Source organism: Sus scrofa, chromosome 4 (assembly GCF_000003025.6).
Source record: "Sus scrofa isolate TJ Tabasco breed Duroc chromosome 4, Sscrofa11.1, whole genome shotgun sequence".
In the NCBI taxonomy this organism is placed as follows: Eukaryota; Metazoa; Chordata; class Mammalia; order Artiodactyla; family Suidae; genus Sus; species Sus scrofa.
This window is the reverse complement of record NC_010446.5, coordinates 100644422-100668751: the sequence shown is the minus strand read 5'-3', so window position 1 is coordinate 100668751 and position 24330 is coordinate 100644422. Positions and strand designations below refer to the sequence as shown.

The 24330-nt window shown below is 43.5% G+C and overlaps 1 protein-coding gene and 1 long non-coding RNA gene across 51 annotated transcripts in view; one reads left to right on the top strand and one right to left on the bottom strand.

Moving 5' to 3' along the window:
- LOC100624559 (myomegalin) overlaps window positions 1–21813 on the top strand; it is a 216415-nt gene extending 194602 nt beyond the window's left edge. For 10 of the 50 annotated variants that reach the window (XM_021090679.1, XM_021090671.1, XM_021090672.1 and 7 more), the window contains 9 exons: window positions 2709–2898; window positions 3774–3898; window positions 7347–7586; window positions 15676–15792; window positions 16363–16595; window positions 17453–17596; window positions 18668–18806; window positions 19115–19161; window positions 20764–21810. In XM_021090679.1, coding sequence (XP_020946338.1) covers window positions 2709–2898; window positions 3774–3898; window positions 7347–7586; window positions 15676–15792; window positions 16363–16595; window positions 17453–17596; window positions 18668–18806; window positions 19115–19161; window positions 20764–20805 — 1277 coding nt within the window. In that variant the 3' untranslated portion in view covers window positions 20806–21810. Of the gene's footprint in view, window positions 1–2705; window positions 2899–3773; window positions 3899–7346; window positions 7587–15675; window positions 15793–16362; window positions 16596–17452; window positions 17597–18667; window positions 18807–19114; window positions 20078–20763 lie in introns of all 50 variants that reach the window. The other 40 variants (XM_021090678.1, XM_021090669.1, XM_021090670.1 and 37 more) reach the window with 17 other exon arrangements.
- LOC110260431 lies at window positions 52–19500 on the bottom strand. Its single transcript, XR_002343717.1, has 4 exons — window positions 19362–19500; window positions 6904–7054; window positions 4136–4213; window positions 52–66 (listed from the first exon to the last, which is right to left on the bottom strand). It is a non-coding gene; the product is annotated as an uncharacterized LOC110260431 (long non-coding RNA).

Genomic DNA, 24330 nt, shown 5'->3' with positions numbered 1-24330 from the left:
GAGTGTCAATAGCTGCCAAGAGTGTTCAGTGTTGGGCCCCTTCTTGCCTGGCCATGCCAGTCCCCTCTGGGGAAGCAAAGAGACAAGATGGAGAGGACAGTGCTTCCCAGACTCACTGCCCAAACTCCCAGAGGTCTTCTCAGCCTCCAAAGGACCCAACACGTCCCAACCACGGGCCCTCAGGGACAAGGAGCTCTAGGAAACCCACCCCTTCTGGGCAAACCTCCCCACACATACTCAGTCATTAGCTAGCCAACTGGCCACCACTTAGTGTCTGTTCTACCTGCCCACCACCCACAGCTACTCTGGAACCAGGCAAGGAAGGGGCCTGAGGGCCCAGACACCCTCTCCGGGTTCTCCAAGCTCTGTTGCAGCTCTGTGTGTCCCTCCTTGAGCTGGTCTGCTCTCCCCATGTCTCCTCTCCACTGCCTACTCATACACTCAGGCTCCTGTTAGGTCACTGATTCTCATGACTGTGTCTGGAGGTGATACAAATATGTCCTGGCAGACTGACCTCTTTAAATCTTACTATTTATTGGGCATCAGTACATGGGCATCATTTTCAGTGTGGCCTGGTGGGCAGCTGACCTTAGTGTTAATTGACTTAATGAAACCAATATATTTTTGATTAGAACTTATTTTTATTTACAAATATTTGTTCAATAGCCAGAAGACATAAAGAATAGTGGCTAAGAGGATTACACCCAGAATGAAAGAATGCTTGTGGGAAAGGATAAAGTTATCAAGAGATATCTCTAAATTAGCTCCCTCTGGAGTTGTCACTGTGGCTTAGTGGTAATGAACCCAATTAGTGTCCATGAGGCCACATGTTCAATCCCTGGCCTCGCTCAGTTGGTTAAGGATCCCACATTGCCATGAGCTGTGATATTTGTCACAGACGCAGTTTGGATCCTGTGTGGCTGTGGCCGTGGCCAGCAGCTGCAGCTCTGATTTGACTCCTAGCCTGGGCACCTCAATATGCTGCAGGTGTGGCTCTAAAAAGCAAAAAAAAAATTTCTAATTTAATGGCATATGGCTTATAGAGGCACATGGAAATTCCCAGGCTAGGGGTCTAAAAGGAGCTGTAGCTGCCTGCCTACGCCAGAGCCACAGAAAGCCAGATCTGAGCTGTGTCTGTGACCTACACCACAGCTCAGGGCAACACTGGATCTTTAACCCACTGAGCGAGGCCAGGAATAGAACCTGCAACCTCATGGTTCCTAGTCAGAATTGCTTCTGCTGCATCACAATGGGAACTCCTAAAAAGAAATTCAGTAAAATAAAAAATAAGTAAATTTTTTTTAGTAATAAGTAAAAAAATGTCAGAGGAAAGGTCACTGCTCGGGAAAATAACAGAAGCCATACAGACAAGGGAAAAGGCAGAACTACTAAACTACCACTGTATGCACGGCAAGACCAGCACAGTCCTCACAGCTGAGATTACAGTAAGATTTAAAGAGGTCAATCTGCCAGGCCCAGGTGATGCCACCCCAGACAACTGACAGCACCAGAGCTTTCTTTTCAGAGTTCTTATTAATAGTCCTTGAGAATCATGAAGATCAGAAAGATGTTCCAAGACAACAGGTACCCCTGATTTTCAATATGATGAAAATGATATATACTAGTACTGCTGATGTTGATCTTTGGCAAAACTCAAGAATGGAGTATTTCATAGAGGGTGTGTGAGCACTCAGAAGATAGCATTAGAAACCAGAATGTTTTCTCTAAATGCAAGACAGGCTCTATTAAATCAGAGGATTGGGAGTCCCCTTGTAGCTCAGTGGTCAACTGCTGTGTCCTGTGCTTCAGGGCAACAGGAGATCCTGAAAGAGGGAAGGTGAGGCCTAAAAAACACAGAAGACTCTTTTGCATTTTAAAAGGGGGCGGGGACCAGGAGGCACTCTATTCCACAGAACAAAGGCCCCTAGGCTTTAGCCCACAAGACTTTTATTAGGGAAAGTGACCTGTTTAGATTAGTGAGCAAGAATAGGCATGGGGAGTGGCTAAGCCATCTCTTAGATTTAGGGAGACTACTAGCAATAAAAGTCACAGGCCTATACATCCAGGGTGTATGTAGTGCAGCTGCCTAAAGAACAACATAGTTAACATATAAGCCCCTTATTTTATTTTGACAGGAGACCCTGTACTTTAGAAGGCTGGGTCGGCAGACATGCTTATCTGGCTTTTGCCACCAGGAGCATTCCTTGGCTTATCGTGCTTTTGCACATTCCAAGTTTGCTTTCTGCAGAGTTCAGCAGTTCAGTGGTCTCCAACAGTTAACAAACACAACTAGTACCCATGAGGACTCGGGTTTGATTCTTGGCCTCGCTCAGTGGGTTGAGGATCCCGTGTTGTCGTGAGCTGTGCTGTAGGTCACAGATGCAGCTTGGATCTGGCACTGCTGTGGCATAGGCTGGCAGCTACAGCTCTGACTGGACTCCTAGCCTGGGAACCTCCATATGCTGTGGGTGTGGCCATGAAAAGACCAAAAAAAAAAAAAAAAAAAGCAGGATCAAAAGCATTGCCAAGAAAGAAGTTCCCCATTCATTGGCATTTGTAGGTAAAGTGAGCAGACACTTGCTTTGCCTCCCCCGGAAGCTACAGCATAAGCTCCTCTTAGTTCACTTTATCAGGATGGCTGTGTTGGGGCTCATCTTCCTTCTGAACTTTGCCCTACAGCATAAATACTCCTGTGTTTTGCTCAGCAGAGCACTCCCAGGAAACAGAATGCCTGAGGGAGGCTCTGTTGACCTCTCAATCCCGGCTTCAAGAACTGGAGATGGAGCTGGAGCACCAGAAGGTGGAACGGCAGCAGCTTTTGGAAGACTTGAAGGAGAAGCAGCAGGAGATCTTGCATTTCCAGGAGGAACGACTGTCTCTCCAGGAGAAAGACTCCAGGTTAGAGGGAGCCCATTGATAGGGAAGGCAGCCTTGTTCTCAGATTTAGGAGAAGGGATTTTTTTTTTTTTTTTTTTGCTGTTCCATTTTAGGGCCATACCTGCTGGCATAGGGAAGTTCCCAGGCTAGGGGTTGAACTGGAGCTGCAGCTGCCAGCCTACACCACAGCCACAGCAACACGGGAACCAAGCCACATCTGCAACCTACACCACAGCTCATGGCAACACTAGGTCCTTAACCCACTGAGCAAGGCCAGGGATCGAACCGGCATCCTCATGGATACTAGTCAGGCTTATTACTGCTGAGCCACAACAGGAACTCCCGAGAAAGGATATTGGCAAGACAATTAAGAGTCCTTTTTGAAAACCTCAATATCCCCTCTGCTATTCTAGATTTACATGTGACTGGGCAGAAGGAAGGACTTCTCTGAGAATGCCTTTTCTACTCTAAAGCTGAGAGAGCAAAACCCTGTAGAGAGGGCCTCAGCATACCACATTGTGGACAGAATACGTTCTTGTGCTTCCCGTTAGTTTTAGGGTATTAGTCTTATCATAACCTAGGGAGCTTACATACCAGCTGTGAGGCTAGTCCCTAGCAGAAACCCTACAGCTGCTTGTCAACAGGAAAAGAGCACTGTAGAGGCAGTAAGAATATCAGGTGGTGTGTCCTAAGTATGGTAGCTAATGGCATAGCTCCAAGCAAAATTACTTGACCTCACCAAGCCTCTGGTGCCACATCTGCAAAACAAAAGCGATGGTCCCCAGGACCCCTGAGTTTACACCTAGGTCTAAGATTCTGTGATGCAAAAGTTGGGTCACAGCCTCTTGCCCTGGTGTGGCCCCACCAGCTCTGCAGGCTTGCTTCTCTCCTGACAGGCTGCAGCATAAGCTGGCCCTCTTGCAGCAACAGTGTGAAGAGAAACACCAGCTCTTCCAGTCCCTCCAGTCAGAGCTACAGATCTACGAGGCACTTTATGGAAATTCCAAGAAGGGGCTGAAAGGTATGTTTTTCCTCCTCCCCGCACCCTGTGAGCTTCCTGCTCTTGCTAAGGATCCTGGTAAAGTCGTTACCTTGGGATCTGTGGAGATGCTGGAAACCTACAGAGTTCTGTCTCAGTCACTGGAGATCTCAATAAGAAGACAGGGGAGCTCACACACAAAGCACAGGGCTTGGTGACATGAGCAAGATCTGCTTAGACAGCCTTAAACATAGGCCATGAGAGTCAGATTTCACCTACCTGGATGAAAGTCCAGATCATGCAATAATTTTTTTTTTCACAAAGAAGTGCAAAGAACGGTCCTGGTCATGTCATCATCTGAAAACATACCGCATGTCATGAATTCTCCACCCATACAGCCAGTATTGCAGGCAACCTGCTCCCATCATGACTGTTCCCCAGTGATTAAAAAAAAAATTAAATCATAGAAATAACAGTATAGAACCCACATATCCAGCCTGGATTTAAATTTTAAACCTTTTGTTGAAGACATTTGCTCCCTCTAGTATTTGAGAATCTTGTGATCCTTCCTCATTCTTCTTCCAGTGGGAAAAGGCATTCTAAGCATTGTTAAGCCAGGCAGGCTGGAGCAGAGGACTAACACCCGTGTGATGAAATTTAGCAAAGATTAAAAAAAAAAAAAAAAAACCCTGACTGTGGTTTAAAAAATCAGTGTAGATATACCAGATGGGGAGACCTGGCTCTGTAGCCCCTCATGGGCTTGAGGATGGGAGAGTGAGGTAGAAACGCATGTACACAAGGAAGCTGTAGGCCAAGATTGCTAGAAAAGCTAACTTAACCTGAGACCACTGTAGTGTAGCTGTGCTGTCCGTATGGAGCGACCACGGTAGAAATATTGTTAGACAGTGGGACACCATCTTATAAAAGGGACATTGACAAACAAGGGACATAATAAAGACAGAGACCACAATGTTGAGGGAACAGAAATCTCAAACTGATTGAAGAAACTAAAATAATTTAGGCTTGGAAAAGATCATAAGAATATAAGAACTGCGGGGCACAGTCTTTAAGGCATTAGCCTGCTGCGGCACCCTTTGCCTGGAAAAGTAATAAAGCTATCTTTTTCTCCTTCAAAAAAAAAAAAAAAAAGAATATAAGAACTGGCTTCAACGGTCAGGTGGAGAAGAGCTGATGTGTTTTGTATCCCTTCCCTCCCAAAGGCTGAACAAGGGCCAAAGGATGAAGGGCAATGGAATCAGGATCTGCATAAGGAAGGCTTTCCTTCCCACCCGAGCCTTCTGGTGATGGAACAGCTGATTTGTGAAGGAGTCAGTCCTCTTGAAATAGAAAGGGATGATTTGTCTAGGATTCTACTGAAGCAGTTCTTGCTTTGGATGTGATGTTGACTCCCTGAACATCTCAACTCTTAAGTTTTTTTATACATATATTTAAAAGTTCTTAAGTGATATGGTTTATTAAGTTTTACTATTCAGCCAAATTTCAATATTCATAAAATGTGATTGAGTTTTATCTTTTTTTTTTTTGACTTTTCCAGGGCCACTCCTATGGTATATGAGGTTCCCAGGCTAGGGGTCGAATCGGAGCTGTAGCCACTGGCGGACACCAGAGCCACAGCAATGCAGTTTCCGAGCCACGTCTGCGACCTACACCCCAGCTCATGGCAACGTCGGATCGTTAACCCACTGAGCAAGGCAACGTCGGATGGTTAACCCACTGAGCAAGGGATCGAACCCGCAACCTCATGGTTCCTAGTCAGATTCGTTAACCACTATGCTATGACGGGAACTCCATGAGTTTTACAATTTTCTGATGAGAAGGTGAACGTCAAGTTCTAACTTGAAGGATTAAAGCAGCACAGCAGGCTGTAGAATAGCTCACCTACAAAGTTGTGGAAGTAGCGGTTCTGGGGGAGACCAGCCTGCCTAGAGGAGGGCTTTGTATCAGAGGGCGTGAGAAGTCAGGTTAGTGGAAAGAAGAGCTGCCATATGTAGAAGGCCTCCGCAGTAGGATGACAGTTTACATTCTGTATAGTAGGCAATAGAAAAGAGTGTGTCTATTCCAAGTAAAACATGTGTATGATGGACACAATTTTAAGATGGTAAGACAGGTTGCACATACTGGAGTTGGAAGATATTACAATCAGGGAAACTTACTGAATAGGTGTAGTGATACTCTTCTGGGCATCAAGTGATGAGTTTCTAATATAAGATGCAATCAGAAGTTAAAGGGGAATGGGGAATGGATAGATGAAAGAAGTTTCAACTAATGAGCAAAACTTTGTTAGGAGTTCTCTTGGTGGCCTAGCAGTTAAGGAGTCGGCACTGCCACTGCTGTGGCTCGGGTTCAGTCCCTGGTCGGGAATGTCTGCATGCACAGGTGCAGCCAAACAACAGCAACATTGTGAGAATTTGGATTTCTAGAAAAAGTGAGATGGAGGAGCATCATGGAACTTTGGGGCTAGTCTCTAGAAACTAACTTTATCCTGAACTACCCTCCCCTTTCATGTCTTTCTCCCTTTTAGTAGGTCTTTTTGGATTCATCTCAAAGTTCCCACCATTACAGCGCCATAATCCCTTATCCTTAACTCCATAATCCACTAAGAACTCAAATCTTTTTACGCTCATTGGGTGACAAAACCGAACTGAGACAATACAGCATTCATAGTCTTCGTTTATCCCATTTAGTGGGAATATTCACATAGTTCACTGCAGCAGTACTAATGTGTCTGGTTAAGGCTTGTGGCCCAGATACGCCTGGGCACATGTTTAATATGGCATATGCATCCTCTTGCCATACTAAAAAACAAAACAAGTTCTACCTTTTAAAATACATTTGGCTTAAAAAAATACATTTGGTGTCCGAGTTTTTAGATGAGAAACTGTGGTTTTGTAGAATATTTCTTAGATCTTTTCTTCCCCAGTATATAGAAACGGACCATGGCTCATGAGTGGAGATAAAAAAACAAGATGCTGAGAAGTCAGATTAGTCATGACCTCTGGTCTTTGGTACCCCACTCCCATTCTTACCTGCTGCCTAAAGAGCTGATGGCGTCTTCCTCCTCCCCTCTTTGATCCCTGAGTGTGGAGGTCATCATATCTCCTCCTCCCTCAGCCTCGGCCCTTCTTGAGTTCAGTTCTGACCTCCTGTCTTGAAGACCCTGCTCTCTAGCCTGCAGGACTAGGGTTAACAAGGAGATGGAATACCAGGTTTGACTTCATTTGCCAATCGCATGCCTCCCTGATACACAAGGGTCATCTGAGCCTCAGGGAAAGGTCCAGACTGGAGTGTGTGCTACCTCAGTGTATGCCAGGCCCTGCCCAGGAGAGAGACATCTCTGTCACAGGTGTGTTGCTTGGGACCCTGAGATTACAGTGGGGTCCCTGGCAGAAAGGAATGACATGGGAGTGTTATGACAAATGCCTGGAAATACCGGGATCAATGCAAACAGACCCTTCCTCTCTCCTTTCAGCTTACACCTGGGATGCCTGTCACCAAGTCACTTTAAGCAGTGACTTGAGCCACCTGGTGGCAGAGATCCGAGCTTTGAGAGGCCAGCTGGAGCAGAGCATTCAGGGGAACAACTGCCTGCGACTGCAGCTTGAACAGCAGTTGGATGGTGGCTCCAGGAAAGCCAGCCTCAGCCTCTCCTCCGTCAACCAGAACTTCCCTGCCAACACTGACTCTGGAAGCAAGCAGCCACTCTTCCAAGGTAGGAAGGAAAAGGGAATCAGGAAGCCCTCAGCCAGTGGGGAGGTCCCCAGGATGTCTGTCATGGAAGGGACAGTCTTGCTTCTTCCACACTCCTTAAGGTCTGGGTGAAATCAGAGATGCCTCAGAATAGTGCCTCGAGTAAGAGCACAGGATTTAGGGGCAGATCTGGCTCCAGATTCTGAGTTTGCTACTTGGGCAAAGTGTTTAATCTCCTCAAGTATTTAAGCCTTAGTTCCCTCATCTAAATGATGAAGACAGTAATAATATATACTGTGCATAGTTGTATATAATGTGGAACATTAAATGAAATAATTTACAGGTGCCTGATACAGTAAAAATACAAGAAAGGGAATGCATATATACATATGACTGGGTCATAGCAGGAATTGGCACAATATTGTAAATCGAGTATATTTAATTTTTAAAAAAGTGCTCAACAATTAACAGCTGCATATTTTAATGGCTATTCCTTTAAAAATTTTTTAATTTTTATTTTATATTGAAGTATACTTGATTTGCAATGTTGTATTCGTTTCAGGCATACAGCAAAGTGAATCAGTTATACATATACACATGTCCACTCCTTTTCAGATTATTTTCCCATACTGGTTATTACAGAATATTGAGTAGACTTCCTTGTGCTATACAGTATGTCCTTGTTGATTATCTATTTTATATACAGTAGTGTGTATATGTTAAACCCAAACTCCTAGTTTATCCCTCCTCCACCTGTCCCCTTTTGTAACCATAAGTTTGTTTTCCATTTTGTAAATATGTTCATTTGTATAATTTTTTTTAGATTCCACATATGGGATATCATACGGTATTTATCTTTCTCTGCCTGACTTCATTTAGTATCATAAACTTAGGTCTATCCATATTGCTGCAAATGGCATTATTTCATCCTTTTTTATGGCTGAGTAATATTCCAGTGTACCTTAGAAGATACACTACATCTTCGTTAGCCATTTCTCTGTTGATGGACATTTAGGTTGCTTCCATATTTTGGCTATGGTAAATAGTGTTACAGTGAATGTTGGGGATGCATGTATCTCTTCAAATTATGGCTTTCTCCCGATATTTGCCCAGGAGTGAGATTGCTGTATCCTATGGTAGTTCAATTTTTAGTTTTTTAAGAAGTCTCTACACTGGTCTCCGTAGTGGCTGTGCCAGTTTACATTCCCACCAACAGTGTAGGAGGTTCCCTATTCTCCACCCCTTCTCCAGCATTCATTGTTTGTAGACTTTCGATGATGGCCATTCTGGCTGGTGTGAGGTGGTACCCCACTGTAGTCTTCATTTGAAATTCTCTAATAATTAGCGAAGTTGAGCATTTTTTCATGTGCATGTGGCCATCTGTACGTCTTCTTTGGAGAAATGTCTGTTTAGCTCTTATGCCCATTTTTTGCTATTCACCTTTCTAAAATAAATTTTATTGGAGTATAGTTGACTTACAAAGTTGCGTTAGTTTCAGGTGTACAGCAAAGTCAATCAGTTATGCATTTACATAGATCCATTCCTTTTCAGTTCTTTTCCCATATAGGAATACTCAGTACTCCAAGTATTGTGTAGATTTCTCTATGCTACACAGTAGCTCAGTACTTACCTATTCTATATACAGTAGTATCTATATGTCAATCCCAACCCCCTAATTTATCACTCCCCCCCTCCCCGAATTTGCCCTTTGGTAACCATACATTTGGTTTCAAAATCTTTGAGCCTGTTTCTGTTTTGTAAGTCCTTTTGTATTATTATTTTTATTAGATTCCACATGTTAGTGATCTTATATGATACCTGTCTTTCTCTGACTTAGTATGGGAATGTCTAGGTCCATACATATTGCTACAAAAGGCATTATGTGATGCTTTTTATGACTAAGTAACATTCCATTGTATATATGTACCATAACTTCTTTATCTAATCCTTTCTTAAAGGACATTTAGGTTGCTTCCATATCTTGGCTGTTGTAAACAGGGCTGTGATGAACACTGGGTTGCAAGTAGCCTTTCAAATTATGGTTTTCTCTGGATATGTGCCCAGGAATGCGATTTCTGGGTCATATGAGAGTTCTTTATTAGTTTTTTAAGGAACTTCCATACTAATCTCCATAGTGGTTGTAGCAGCTTGTATTCACACCAGCAGTGTAGGAGTGTTCCCTATTCTCCACACCTTCTCCAGCATTTATTGTCTGTAGACTTTTTGATGATGGCCATTCTGACTGGTGTGAGGTAATACCTCAGTGTAGTTTTGACTTGCAATTCTCTGATAATTAGTCATGTTGAGAATCTTTTCATGTATTTTTTTGGCCACTGTCTGTCTTCTTTGGAAGAATGTCTGTTAAGATCTTCTGATCAATTTTTAATTGGGTTGTTTGGTTTTTTTTTTTTTTTTTTTTTTTTTTTTGCGTAAAGCTGTATGAGATGTTTGTATATTTAAGAGATTAATCCCTTATTGGTCACTTCATTTGCAAATATTTTCTCCCATTCTGTGGGTTGTCTTTTTGTTTTGTTTAGAGTTTTCTTTGCTGTGCAAAAGATTTCAAGTTCGATTAGGTCCCATTTGTTTGTTTTTTGTTTTTATCTTTATTACTCTAGGAAGTAGACCAAAAAAGATATTGCTGAGGTTATGTCAAAGAGTACTCTGGCTATGTTTTCCTCTAGGAGTTTTATAGTATCCAGTCTTATTTTTAGGTCTTTAATCCATTTTGAATTTATTTTTGTGTATGATGTTAGATTTCGTTCTTCTACATGTAGCTGTCTAGTTGTCTCAGCACCACTTACTGAAGAGACTGTCTTTTCTCCCTTATATATTCTTGCCTCCTTTGTCATAGACTAATTAACCACAGGTGCCTGGGTTTAGTTCTTGTCTTTCTATGCTGTTCTACTGATCTATATTTTGGTTTTTGTGCCCATACCATACTGTTTTGATGACTCTAGTTTTGTAGTGAAGTATGAAGTCTGTGAGCCTGATTCCTCCAGCTGTTTTTCTTTCTCAAGATCGCTTTGGCTATTTGAGGTCTTCGTGTTTCCATAAAAATTTCTAAAATATTTGTTCTATTTCTGTGAAAAATGCCATTGGTAGTTTGATAGGAATTGCACTGAATCTATAAATTGCCTTGGGTAGTATGGTCATTTTGATAATGTTGATTCTTCCAGTCCAAGAACACGGTATATCTTTCCACCTGTTTGTGTCACTGCTTTCCAACATCAGTGTCTTACAGTTTTCAGAGTACAGATCTGTTGCCTCGTTATGCAGTTTTACTCCTAGGTTTTTGATACCCTTTGATGTGATGGTAAGTGGGACTATTTCCTTAACTCCTCTCTCTGATCTTTTGTTGGTAGTGTATAGAAATGCAAGAGATTTCTTTTTGTTACCAAAAAAGAAATTCAAGAGATTTCTGTGTATTAATTTTGAATCCTGAAATTTTATCAAATTCATCGATGTGCTCTAGTAGTTTTCTAGTAGTATCTTTAGTATTTTCTATGTATAGTATCATGCCGTCTGCAAACAATGACAGTTTTACATCTTCTTTTCCATTTGGATTCCTTTTATTTCTTTTTCTTCTCTGACTGCTGTGGTATAATGTGTCTTTTAAGGCCTGTGTTTCCTTATGATTTTCTGTCTAGCTGATTTTTCCATTGGTGTAAGTGGAGAGTTAATCGTCCACTATTATCGTGTTAATCGTCCACTGTCAGTTTCTCCTTTTACAGGTGTTAGCATTTGCCTTATATATTGAAGTGCTCCTGTGTTGGGTGCAATATTTATAATTGTTGGAGTTCCTGTCATGGCACAGAGGAGATGAATCCGACTAGGAAGCATGAGGTTGCAGGTTTGATCCCTGGCCCCACTCTGAGGGTTAAGGATCCGGCATTGCCATGAGCCATGGTGTAGGTCACAGACGCAGCTCGGATCTGGCATTGCTGTGGCTCTGGTGTAGGCTGGCAGCAACAGCTGTGATTAGACCCCTAGGCTGGGAACTTCCGTATGCTGTGGGTGTGGTCCTAAAAAAGACCTATATATATATATATATATTTACAATTGTTATACTTCTTCTTGGATTGATCCTTTGATCATTGAATTGTCATATGTAGCATCCTTCTTTGCTTTTTTTAACCATCTTTATTCTAAAGTCTATTTGTCTAATGAGAGTATTGCTACTCCAGATTTCTTTGTTCTTTTTTTTTAGGGCTGCACCCACAGCATATGGACGTTCCCAATCTAGGGTTCAAATCGGAACTGCAGCTACCAGCCTACACCACAGCAACAGCAACGAGGGATCTGAGCATGTCTGTGACCTATACCACAGTTCACAGCAACACTGGATCCTTAACCCACTGAGTGAGGCCAGGGATCAAATCAACATCCTCATGGATATACTAGTCAGGTTCATTACTGCTGAGCCATGATGGGAACGCCCCAGATTTCTTTTGGTTTCCGTGTGCATGAATTACCTTTTTCTACCCCTTCACTTTCAGTCTGTATGTGTCCTTAGATCTAAGGGGGTCTGTTTTAGACAGCATATATATAGTTCTTGTTTTTGCATCCATTCAACCAATCTGTATCTTTTGGTTGGAGCATTTAATCAATTTATATTTAAGGGAATTAAAGATATCTATACTTTTCTTGCCACTTTTTAAATTGCTTTGGGTTTGTTTCATAGGCCTTTTTTCTTTTCTTCCTCTTGGTTTCTTCTCTTCTTCAATAACTATTTTCAATGTTGTGTTTGGATTGCTTTTCCTTTTGTGCATGTGTGTGCATCTAGTATAGATTTGTTTGTGGTTACTGCATGGTTTTGATATAGCAGTCTCCCTTCTCTGTCTCTCTCTCTCTATGTACGTGTGTGTGTGTGTGTGTGTGTGTGTGTACATATTACACGATTGTTTTAAGTTACTTGTCCCTCAATTTCAAATGCATTTTCAATATCCTACACTTGTACTCTCCTCTTTGGACGATTTCCAGTTTGATATCATATTTGTGTGTAGATGATTTCCTACCTTCACTATGTGTTTGCCTTTTACGAGTAAGCTTTCTCATCTATCATATTCTAGTTTCTACTCATGGCCTTTTCTTTTCCCCCTACCGGAGTTCCTTTAGCATTTGTTGTAAAGCTAGTTTGGTGGTGCTGAAACCTCTTAGCTTTTGCTTGTCTGTAAAACTATTTTTTTTTGGCTGTGCCTGTGGCATCTGGAAGTTCCTGGGCCAGGGATCACACCCACGCCACAGCAGTGACATGAGCTACAGCAGTGGCAATGCCAGATGCTTAACCAATAGGCCACCAGGGTACTCCTGTAAAGCTTTTGATTTCACTACTGAATATGAATGAGAGCCTTGCTGGGTAGAGTTCATGGCTGTAGCTTTTCCCCTTTCGTCACTTGATAAACATATCATGCCACTCATTTCTGGCCTGCAGAGTTTCTGCTTAAAAATCAGCTGATAGATAACTTATGGGGATTCCTTTGCATGTTATTCACTGCTTTTCCTGTGTTGCTTTTATTTTTATTGGAGTATAATTGATATACAATGTTGTGTTAATTTCTGCTCTACAGCAAAGTGATTCAGTTACACATAGATATACACACTCTTGTTGATTTTAATATTTTCTTTTGTCTTTAAGTTTTGTCAGTTTGATTAATATCTGTCTCAGCAATGTTCCTCCCTGGGTTTATCCCATATTTTAAGACTCTGTGTGCTTCCTGGACTTGTGGTTCCTTTCCAATGTTAGCGAAGTTTTCTGTTATCTCTTCAAATATAGTCTACAGCCCTTTCTCTCTTCTCCTTCTGTGACCCCCATGGTATGAATGTTCTGCACTGAAACATGTACCAAAGTTCTCTTAGATTGTTCTTATTTCTTTTCATGCTCTTTCTTTTCTTCATTCTGCTCCATGGCAGTGATTTGGACCAATCTGTCTTCAGGCTCACTTTTTAGTTTTTTCGCCTCATTTATTCGGTTATTGATTTTTCGTTTCAGTTAATGTATTTGCACCTCTCTGTTCTTTAAATCTTCTAGTTCTTTGTTAAATATTTCATGCATCTTCTTGGTCTCTGCCTCCTTTGTCTTTCTGAGATCTTCGATCATCATTACTCTGAATTCTCTTTCAGGCAGACTGCCCACTTCCACTTCAATTAGTGGTTTTCCTGGGGGGTATCTTGTTCCTTCTGCTGGAATGTATTTCTCTACCATTTTATTGTTTCTAACTTTCTGCATTTGTGGTCTCCATTCTGCAGGCTGCAGGACTGTAATTCTCCTTCTTGTGTCTGTCTCATGGTGGGTGAGGTTGGTCTAAGGGCTTGTGCAGGCAGTCTAGTGGGAGGACTTTTGCCTACCCACCAGTGGGGGGAACTGGATCTTTTCCCTCTGATGGCCAGAGCTGTGTCAAGTGGTGTGTTTAGAGTCAGCTATGGGCTCAAGATAACTTTAGGCAGCTGTCTGCTGATGGGTGGGTCTGTGTTCCCACCCTGTTGGCTTTTGGTCCTCAGACGTCCCAAAACTGAAGTCTGTAGGCTATTGGGTGGGACCAGGTCTTGGTGCTACATGATGACCCCTGGGAGAACTCACACTGATGAACATTTCCTGGTGCCTCTGCCACCAGTATCCTGCCCCCACAGTGAGCCACAGCCACCCCCCAACTCCCCAGGAGACACACCAAGACCAGCAGGTAGGTCCTGCCCGAGCTCCTGTGGAGTCATAGTTGTGCCCTGGTTCCCAGTGCACATAAAACTTGTGTGTGTCCTCCAAGGGTGGAGTTTCTGTTTGCCTCAGTCCTGTGGTGCTCCCACACTCAAGCCCCACCGGCCTTCAAAGCCAAGTCCTCTGGCAGCTCTTCTTCCCAATGCCAGACCCCAAGGCTGGGCAGTCTGGTGTGGAGCTCAGACCTCTCACTACTGTGGGAGAATCTCTGCAATATAATTATTTGCCAGTTTGTGGTGCACCCACATGGTATGAGATTTGATATTGTGAAATTGCCCCTCCTACTGACTCTTTGTGGCTTCTTTTTTGGCTTTGGATGTAGGATATCTTTTTTTGTACGATCCAGGCATTCAGCAGTTAGTTGTGATTTGGTGTTTTTTTGAGAGGAGGCAAGCTCAAGTTCTTTGACTCTGTCATCTTCTCTCCTCTCCCTAATGTCTATTCCTTATGTGTGCAGGGTACTTTAACATTCACCACGTTTTCAAGTGCTTTTTCAAATAATTTCATCAGAGATAGGACAGGTTTTATTGCCTCTGTATTTCACATGAGAAAACTTCAGCATTGAGACAATTAAAAGACATTCTAAGTTTCCTGGAGTTAGAGGCCAACCCAGAATTCAAAGCAGAAGTTTTGATTTCCAGTCTCTGTTCCTTCCACCTCACTATGCTCTGTCTCAGTACTGCTCATCTTTCCTCTAACCAGGCTTTCCCTTCTGACTGCCTCCCCACGACACCAGCCAGGACTCAGCCCCATTGGCCCAGTCACTCCTCCTTCTCCTCCAGCATAGAGACCTGAGCTGGAAAGCAGGCTCTAAGCCACATTTGCTTGACCAGGATTATTTCAGTCTCCTGGTGGGATTTTCCAATTCCTCCCTGGAGGTTTGCTGCCTGGGCTCCAGTAGGGCATCTCAAACTTACCAGGGCTTCTATCTCCTATTCTTCTCATACTACTCTATATTTCACTCATCAAAATGGAGATTAGAGTGCTGAGTTTAATCACACATAAACCCATTCATTCTTTGATGAAATATTTATATATATATATATATATATACATAGTGTATATATCTAGGTATATTTCTATTTAGTTATAAAGCATGGTAAAAGACATACCACATACAAAATTATATTCAAATCTGGGGTTAGAAAAACATACCTAATCATTTTTCAAACTGGAAGTCACTTTCTCATGGAACACCCTTCAATTATAGGAACATCTTACTTTTGCAAAATAAGTGATTTATTTGCCATTGGTTTTGACTGTGGGTACATGGATGACGATTAGGTAAGAAGAGCGTCATGTTACCTTAGATTTCCAATGGCAAAGCCTAAGCTGTGCATGCATTTGGGGAGCAGCATTTTCCAGGGTTCCTAAAGCTGTGATTATCTTTACTTGCTAGATTCAGTTGCCTCCCCTCCAGTTCGGGATGTGGGCATGAATTCTCCAGCTCTGGTCTTCCCCAGCTCTTCTTCTGCTCCTCCTGGCTCAGAGACCACAACCTTCAATAGGACAAATGGTAAACAGCACAACTACAGGGCTCAGGGTCTAGTGATGATGGAAAGTTATTGATGCAACTAATAGTTGGTTCTCTATATGTACATTATCTGAATTTAGAGAGATTTTTTCTGCATGTCCCAAGGCCCTTAGCCCTACTTATTGCACCTTCTGTGGCTGCCTTTTTTTGTCATTTTTCTTTCTCCTATGGCTTTCCTATTGCTCTGGTACTGCCTCATTGCACTATAATCTCTGCCTTCTTAAAAGTGCTCTCTATCCAACTTAATTTCCTTGTCTGTGTCTTCTCAACCCCCAAATTTAAAAGTTTTTATTAATTATATCTGCCCTGAATACTTTATTGGTCGATAAGGATAAAAGCTGCCTCCTGGCAGTCTATCATCATGAGGTGATATAAGAAAGATTATAGAATATAAAACCCAGAGTACCTATGGACTTCACACTTGTGCTTTCCAAGACTGTCAAGATTTCTTGTTTCTGGCCTCTCTCACTACTTGATGTCCTTTTTGGATTGAACTGAGAATATGCTTATGAATAACAGTGGATTCTGTTGTGTTGTGGTATTATTCCTCAGAGCTGGGTTTGGATGCTTCTCCAGTGAAGAAGAACCCTCACCCTCCCAAGCTGGAAGGTGATGCTACTGACGGCTGCTTTGCCAATAAGCATGGCCGCCATGTCATTGGACACATTGATGACTACAGTGCCCTAAGACAGCAGATTGAGGAGAGCAGACTGCTGGTCAAGAAGATAGCATCTCTCATGAGATCAACCTGCAACTTTCCTGGCCTTGAAGCTCCAGGCCCAGAGGTAATCATATCATAGCTCTCAGGTGCACCTTTTTCCTCAGGGCCTTTCTTCTTCTGATTTTAGCTCCTTCTCCTGCTATTTCTTTTCATGCTCCAGATCTGAAGCCAGCTCCAATCTTCCATTTTCATCTGCTAAGTTCACTATAAGCTCTGCTCTGTTCTATATGTAGCTGACTTGATATATCCCCCTCAGAACCACAGAAAAGCTTTTACAGCACTGCCATCCTCATTGCCATCCTCATCAGTAGAGCATGTTAAGTGTCAACATACATGTGGTGCTGTACTGAGTACCTTTTATTTGCTTATTATCTACTGAAGCCATGCTTGCACATGACCATCTGTAGGCAGAAAAGAAAAAAAAAATATGTCAGTTGGCTAGGAATTGAGAATTTGAATCCATATGGGCAGGCGTGATATCGGACGTGCTGTGGGAGTGACAGCATGAACCCAGAGTCAGCTGTTATCCCAAGCAGGGAAAGTAACAGGTCCACAGGGGGTGCATAAGTTCTTTGGGGAGTAGAAATACCAGACAAAGGGAGTGGCACCTCAGTCCTACAAGCAGTGCAGCTCATCTGATGCATAAGCTGTGATTTAGGGAAGGGCAAGATGGGGCCAGTGCAAAAACTAAGGACCTCAGATTCTAAAGCACAAAGCAGGGCTAGAAGTTAAAGAGTATGGGGGAAGCTGGAATCAAATGAATTCCTGCCATAGGGTGTTCCTGCTGAGATCAGAATTTCACAGGGTCAAGTAGACCACGTCTGCGCCTCACTCACAAAAGAAGCTGAGGCTTATGCTCAGGAAAAAAGAAGTGATTTCTCAGCCCCAGGGATACCCATGGCTACCTCCCCCTTTTCCCAGGAGATGGGCAGCAAAGGTGTCCATGAGCTCCTGAGCAGCACCAACACTCTGCACCAGCGGCTGGAGGAGTCGACCTCCCTCCTCACCATGTTCTGGCGAGCAGCCTTGCCAAGCTCCCAAGGCCCTGCACTGGCTGGCAAAGTGGTAAGAAACCAGCATCGTCTACAGGTCCTGCCCCCAGATATCCTTCTGCCTCCTTGGTCTGCACATCCTGAAGTTTGGGAGCCAAATGGTCAGTTGGGACAGAGGGAGCTGATGGGAGTGTCCCTGGAGGGAGACTTCCCCATGATGGCCGATTTCAGTCTATCTCTGACTGTATCTCTTCGCCTCCCACCCACAACCCCTCAAACAAGTAATCAAAGAGAAAAAGGAAAAGATATGGAATAGGCAGACATGAGAGCCCGGGTAACCCATAAACCTTTGGTTTCTTCACTTTTCCAAAGTTTAGCTGAGCTGAAGTTCTTGGCCATGTTGAAACATCAATACTTCCTTTCCCATCCCCACCTTACCCCCAGGTCCACATAGTCAGGCAGGATCACAGAATGTCACCAGAAGTCAACTGGCCTCTTTTAGCCACCCACTGGAATCCCAGAAAAATCACTTAAATCAGCTTCTCTGGGTCAGTCCTAGGGAGAGTCCGCCTCCCCCAGGGGCTTTCATATCTCAGGCTGGCTCTCTGGTTGGTGATCTCGGATACACAGCTTTCAGGATCCCTGCAAAAGGGTGCAAACTCCAGACTAATATCACTGACACCTTAGGGGACCCAACGATGCTAATTTCATAGAAGGGGTTGTTTTGCCATCTTAAGGCTGGCCCAAATATGTACAAACTTGCTGACTCTCTCAGCCAGCTCTGTCTCCCCAGACATAATACTCCTAAAATAGCCAAGTCTTACTTGGGATGCCAAAGTGAGTTAACTATGTCAGCACCAAATCTGAGCTCTTGTTCATAGCCGGGAATGTCCGTGTGGCCTGGAGTCAGATTCTCTGCAACAACAGGAGCGTCGTCTGTGCTAAGCTGCACCGGGGCTGCCAGGTCCTCAGTGTTCCCACCTAACGGCCCGTTCAGAGCCATCATCACCTGGAGGGCTTTAATGAGGGGAACCCAGTCCAGAAATAGTTGGAAAAATTGTAAAATCCTGTTTGGGGTTGTAAAGAGCCACAAGGCACAGGGTGCTTTAGGCCTTCTGACCACTGACAGTCTTTTTCTCCCCAGGGAGAGTCCGTGAAAAGGGAGCTTCTGGAACTGAAAACCAAACTATCCAAACAGGAGAGTCTACTTCAAAGCACGACCGAGCGTCTAAAGACTGCCAACCAGCAGAAGGAGAGCATGGAGCAGTTCATCTTCAGCCAGTGTGGGTAACCCCCAGCCGGGGAATGCGACAGGAAATGGAGGGTGGGCAGATTCCCCACTTGCGCGGTGGATGGACAGTGACCAGAGAGGCTCAGGGACAGGGGAGACTGATGTGACATTCCTGAACCTCCTGTGCCATCAGCAATCAGGGAGGCAGAGGGAGGGCGTGGGGGACAAACTCCAGACTAATATCACAGACACCTTAGGGGACCCGAGCCGAGTGTCCAGAAAGGACGGCCTTTAGAACATATACCCAAGGCAATGCCCTGCTGGTAACTGCTGCCTTTGGGGGCCGTTTTGTTGTTTCAGTGACCAGGACTCATGATGTTTTGAAGAAGGCAAGGACTAACTTGGAGGTAAGGAAACTACTAGACCAGTCAGAGCCATAGAGCTCATCCCAAACCCATCACCAGCTGTCATCAGAGTCTGCAGGTAATCCCTGAACTGCTCTGACCTTCCAGGAGATTACTGGTCCACTAGTGGGAGCACAGGGCCTCAACGAGCATCCCTCTATCTCTGTCCCCATCAGCCTCCCACCCCAATTAACCTTCTCTACCTCGTGGCTCACTCTCACTCTGTCATCATCTTCTCTCTTGATTCCAGTTCTCTCTCCATTGTGCCAAGGACAAATGTGGTTCAGTTGATTGTCAAGGCCAGAGGTCATAGGGTCTGCTTCTGATGAGCTTCCAGTAAAGGGGTCCTGAAGCCCGTCATATGCTCTGGGCTTTCCTATACAAATATAGGGGAAAATAACAGTAAGATGCAGCCTAATTAGTTGATTTCACTGCATACCACTGGGTTAAGAATAGCAATTTGATTTTGACTTATCTTTTTCTTTAAGCAACAACATGAAAGAAGGTCATTGGGCCTGTTGATCTAAAGGAGAATTTGGTAATAAGTAAAAACTGAACCTTAAAGGGAAAGAGCTCATTTCTCTGTTTATTTGAAACACTAACACACTGCCTAGCAACCACTTTGAAGAAAAACTTGAGGTGTAGAAATGGCTTAAAAAACAGAAACTAAATCTTTTACCATGGACTTTAAAGCTTTGCCATAAGCAATTGAGCGCATTCCTAGGAATGTTCCTAAATTATAATCTAAGAGAATGGTGACCCTACAGTATGAAAATGGGTTGGGCCATGATTTATCTTTTTTTTTTTTTTTTGATAATTCCTTTTGTTTTTCTCTGATGAATTCCTTTCTTTCCTGAGCCTCTTTAGAAGAACACTTACAAGATTGCCTCCATAAAGCCTTATTCCTGTCCCAGCAAAGGTAACCCAACTGCCTCTCTTACTGCTGGCTCCCCAGTTTAGAATTCCTCTCTACTTCCCCTAGGCATTGGGAAGGGCCCAAAGCCTGGTTTCTAATTCCAGGCTTGTCACTAACTGGCTGTGTGGCTTTGGCTGGCCCCAGTCTCGGTGATCCTGCTGCCCCTCATCTGTAGGAGGTGGGACTAGACTTAGATGATGCTGACTCGCCCCCCGCCCCTTTTCTCATCAAGTAAATGAAACAAAAACTGAATAGGAGGACCTCCCTGTCCTCTTCTTCCTACAACAGGCTGTTTGTACATGTGCATGTTTCATACCAAGCACGTCTTGTCCTGGGAGATCACAAAAGCCATCCTTTTTCTCCAAAGTGAATTGGAGAGTGACCTGGTCCCTGAAGGGGGAGCATAGCATCCAGCCACCTGATGTGCAGTGGCTTTGAGCAGAGGTATCGCCACAGGAGGCGGTGGGAAGCTTTTCCTCTGACCTGTGGCACCAGGCGCTCCTCCAGACCTCAGCACATCCCCTTAGCTCATCGTCTTAACAGCCTCTCACTGTGCTCCTGGCTCATGTCAGCACTCAGCTCTCTCTCCAGCCTCAGGAGCTGTCGCCACTCAGCTCTCTCTCCAGCCTCAGTCAGCCACCAGCAGGGCCTGATAATGGGCTCTTACTTTGTGTTATTTTGGTCTCCAGGTGAAATCCCTAAGGGCTCTGCCATGCACTCCAGTCCCGTGACCCTTGCCTTTCAGGAGCCATACAAGACTCGAAGCCACTCAAAACAGCAGGAAGGATGGGCCTGCCCGCCTTTTGCACAGCTCCCTGTCTGCTGAGGAGGACCAGGGTCCCCTCCTCTACACCTGATGAAAGAAGTCAGAGATGTAGCCTGGTGGGGCAGGGCGAAAGGCAGAGGGCCTTCCCTGTACTTGTGGCATAACCAGCCGCAGTTGCGGAATAACCTGGCCCACTTGGCCCAGCGCTAAGCAAAACATGCATAGCTTGTAGAGGACCTCGTGACACTGCTTCTGAACACGCCTAAGGCATGGGAACCAGCAACAGCACATTTCTCACCTCAGCACCCATCCTCAGCAGGTCAACTCGGGGGGAGGAGGGCCTGCCTCCTAGGAATGGGACATGAGGTCCCGACACTGGAGCTCCTGGGCAGATCTAAAAGCACAGGACTGAGCAGCAGTGCCCTGCTGGACAGTGTGGCCTGGGCCCTACGACCTAACTGGGGGCCAGCACAGCTGAGTCACAATCAGGCTGGGCATCAGTCTACACTGCAGCACCTGAGTTATTTGAATCCATGTGGTGAGAGGTGACTCCGAGATGCCATCTCATGCTCAGCCTGTACCTCCTGTTTCTATTCCTTCGTGATCTCCAAAAAAGTGTTCTGACCTCACTCTGAAGATACTGTCCCATTTTGTCCTCCTACCTTCTCTCTGGAACTGGGGACTGATGGCCACACCAAGCCCACCGAAAGTCTTGTGTAAAGCAAACCAGTGATCATTTTAAGTGATATATCTGAGGGCCCCAATTGTGCTAAAGCATAGTCTGTATCTTTACAGTGCTTTAGAATGTCTGTATGTGTGTATAAATGTATCATACATATTTATATATGTTGCTATAGCAGTATGTGTGTAAGCTAACATAACTGGTGGACAGGGTCAGGGAGAGAAAATGAAAACGTCTTGTTGGTGGCTATTAAAGGAAAATATGTATACAGAAATAAAATTTCTTTGCTTAGTTTCCAGTTTCTGCTCCAGTCACCACAGTGAGGATGTAAAAACAGAAAAGACAAACTGTCATTAAAAACCTCAAGATCTCTGAATAACCAAAGCAATCTTGATAAAGAAAAACGAATCTGAAGGGATTCAGGCTCCCTGACTTCAAACGATATGGTCTCTTCAATTAGCGGTGCTGGGAAAACTAGACAGCTACATGTAAAAGAATGAAATTAGAACACCCTCTAAAACTGTTCACAAAAATTAAACTCAAAATGGATTAAACGCCTAAATATTAGACCAGATACTATAAAAGTCCTGGAGAAAAACATAGTTGGAACACTCTTTGACATAAATCTCAACAATATCTTTTCTTTGTCTTCCTCCTAGACAATGAAAATAAAAACAAACAAATGGGACCTAGTTAAACCTAAAAGTCTTGGCACAGCAAAGCAAGCCATTACCAAATTAAAAGACAACCCACAGAATGGGAGAAAATATTTGCAAACAACGTGACCAAAAGGTGATTGAGCTCCAAAATATATAAACATCTCACACATCTTTATATCAAATAAACAAGCAACCCAATTAAACATTGGTCAGGAGATCTAAACAGTCATTTCTCCAAAGAAGACAGACAGATGGCCAAAAAGCACATGAAAAGATGCTCAACAGCACTAATTATTAGAGAAAGGTAAATCAAAACTATAATGCGGTATCACCTCACACCAGTCAGAATAGCCATCATCAAAAAGTCTACAGGAGTCTCCAATGTGGTTCAGCAGGTTAAGAACCCGACTAGTATCCATTTCAATCTGGTGTTGCAGCAAGCTGTGGCATACGTTGCAGATGTGGCTCGGATCTGGCATTGCTATAGCTGTAGCACGGGCCAGCAGCTGCAGCTCCAATTCGACCCTTAGCCCAGGAACTTCCATATGCCACAGGGGCAGTCCTAAAAAGAAAAAATCTACAAACAAGAAATGATGGAGTGGGTATAGAGAAGAGGGAACCCTCCTATACTCTGGTGGCAATGTAAGTTGGTATGACCACTGTGGAGAACAGTATGGAGGTTCCTTAAAAAAATAAATATAGAGCTGCCATATGATCTAGCAATCCCATTCCTGGGCATATAGCCAGCAAACACCATAATTCAAAAAGATACATGCACCCGAATGTTCATTGCAGCACTATTTACAATGGACGCAAACTAAATGTCCATCAACAGAAGACTGGATAAAGAAGATGTGGTACATACACACAGTGGAGCATTAGCCATGAAAAAGAATGAAATGATTCTCTTTTTAGCAACAGGGATAGACCTAGAAATTATCATACTAAATGAAGTAAGTCAGACAAAAGACAAATATCATATGAGTTCACTAATATGTAGAATCTAATAGAATGGACACAATAAAATCACAAAACAGAAACAGATTCAGAGATCTCAAAACCAAACTTATGGTTACCAAAGGGGAAACATGGAGCGAGGGATAAATCAGGGTGTTGGGAGTAATATACACACACTACTATATATAAAAGAGACAGCAGGTAACAAGAACCTACTGTATAGCACAGGGAAGTTCACGCAACACTGTGTAATAATCCGTATGGGAAAAGAACCTGAAAAGGAATATATGTATACACACCACTATATATAACTTTGCAGGCCAAAGGAGCAGCATCAGCTATTTGAAGTTTGAAAGGGAAATCCCTGCAACCTAGGATACTCTACTCAGCAAAATTATCATTTAGAATAGAAGGAGAAAAAAGGAATTTCTCAAGGAAGTAAAAACTGGAAGAATTCAGCAAGGCTAAACCTGCCCCTAAAGAAATACTGAAGGGTCTTCTATAAATAGAAAAGAAGCAAGAATCTATGGGAACAGAAAATCATAATAAAAGAATCGATCACTTATAAGCCAGTGGAGATAAAAAATAAATAAATAAAAAGTGGGGGTTCCTGTCGTGGCTCAGTGGTTAATGAACCCAACCACTATCTATGAGGATGCGGGTTCAATCCCTCACCTTGCTTAGTGGTTTAAGGATCCGGCGTTGCCATGAGCTGTGCTGTTGGTTGCAGATGCGGATCAGATGGTGCAGGCCAGCAAATACAGCTCTAATTCGACTCCTAACCGGGTAACTTCAATGTGCTGAGAAAACATTTTTTAAATAAATAAAACAATAAAAACTGTAAAAGCAAGTATAAACACAAATAACAGAGGATAAGCATGAAGGTGTAAAATAGGACACCAAAATCACAAGATGTGGGGGAGGGGAGTATAAAAATGTATATCCTTTAGGATGTGCCTGAAGTAGTATGACTTCCAGTTTAAACAAGTAGATATAGTTATAGATCAACACACCTGAAAGCCAGGGTAGTAACCACAAATAAAAAATACACAACAGATTCACTAAAACCACTAAGAAAGGAACTCAAGCATACTATAAATCATCAAACCACAAAGGAAAAACAGAAGAAGTGAACAAAGAAGAACTAGAAAAGCAACTGGAAAACGTGGATTAAAACGGCAGTAAGTACATA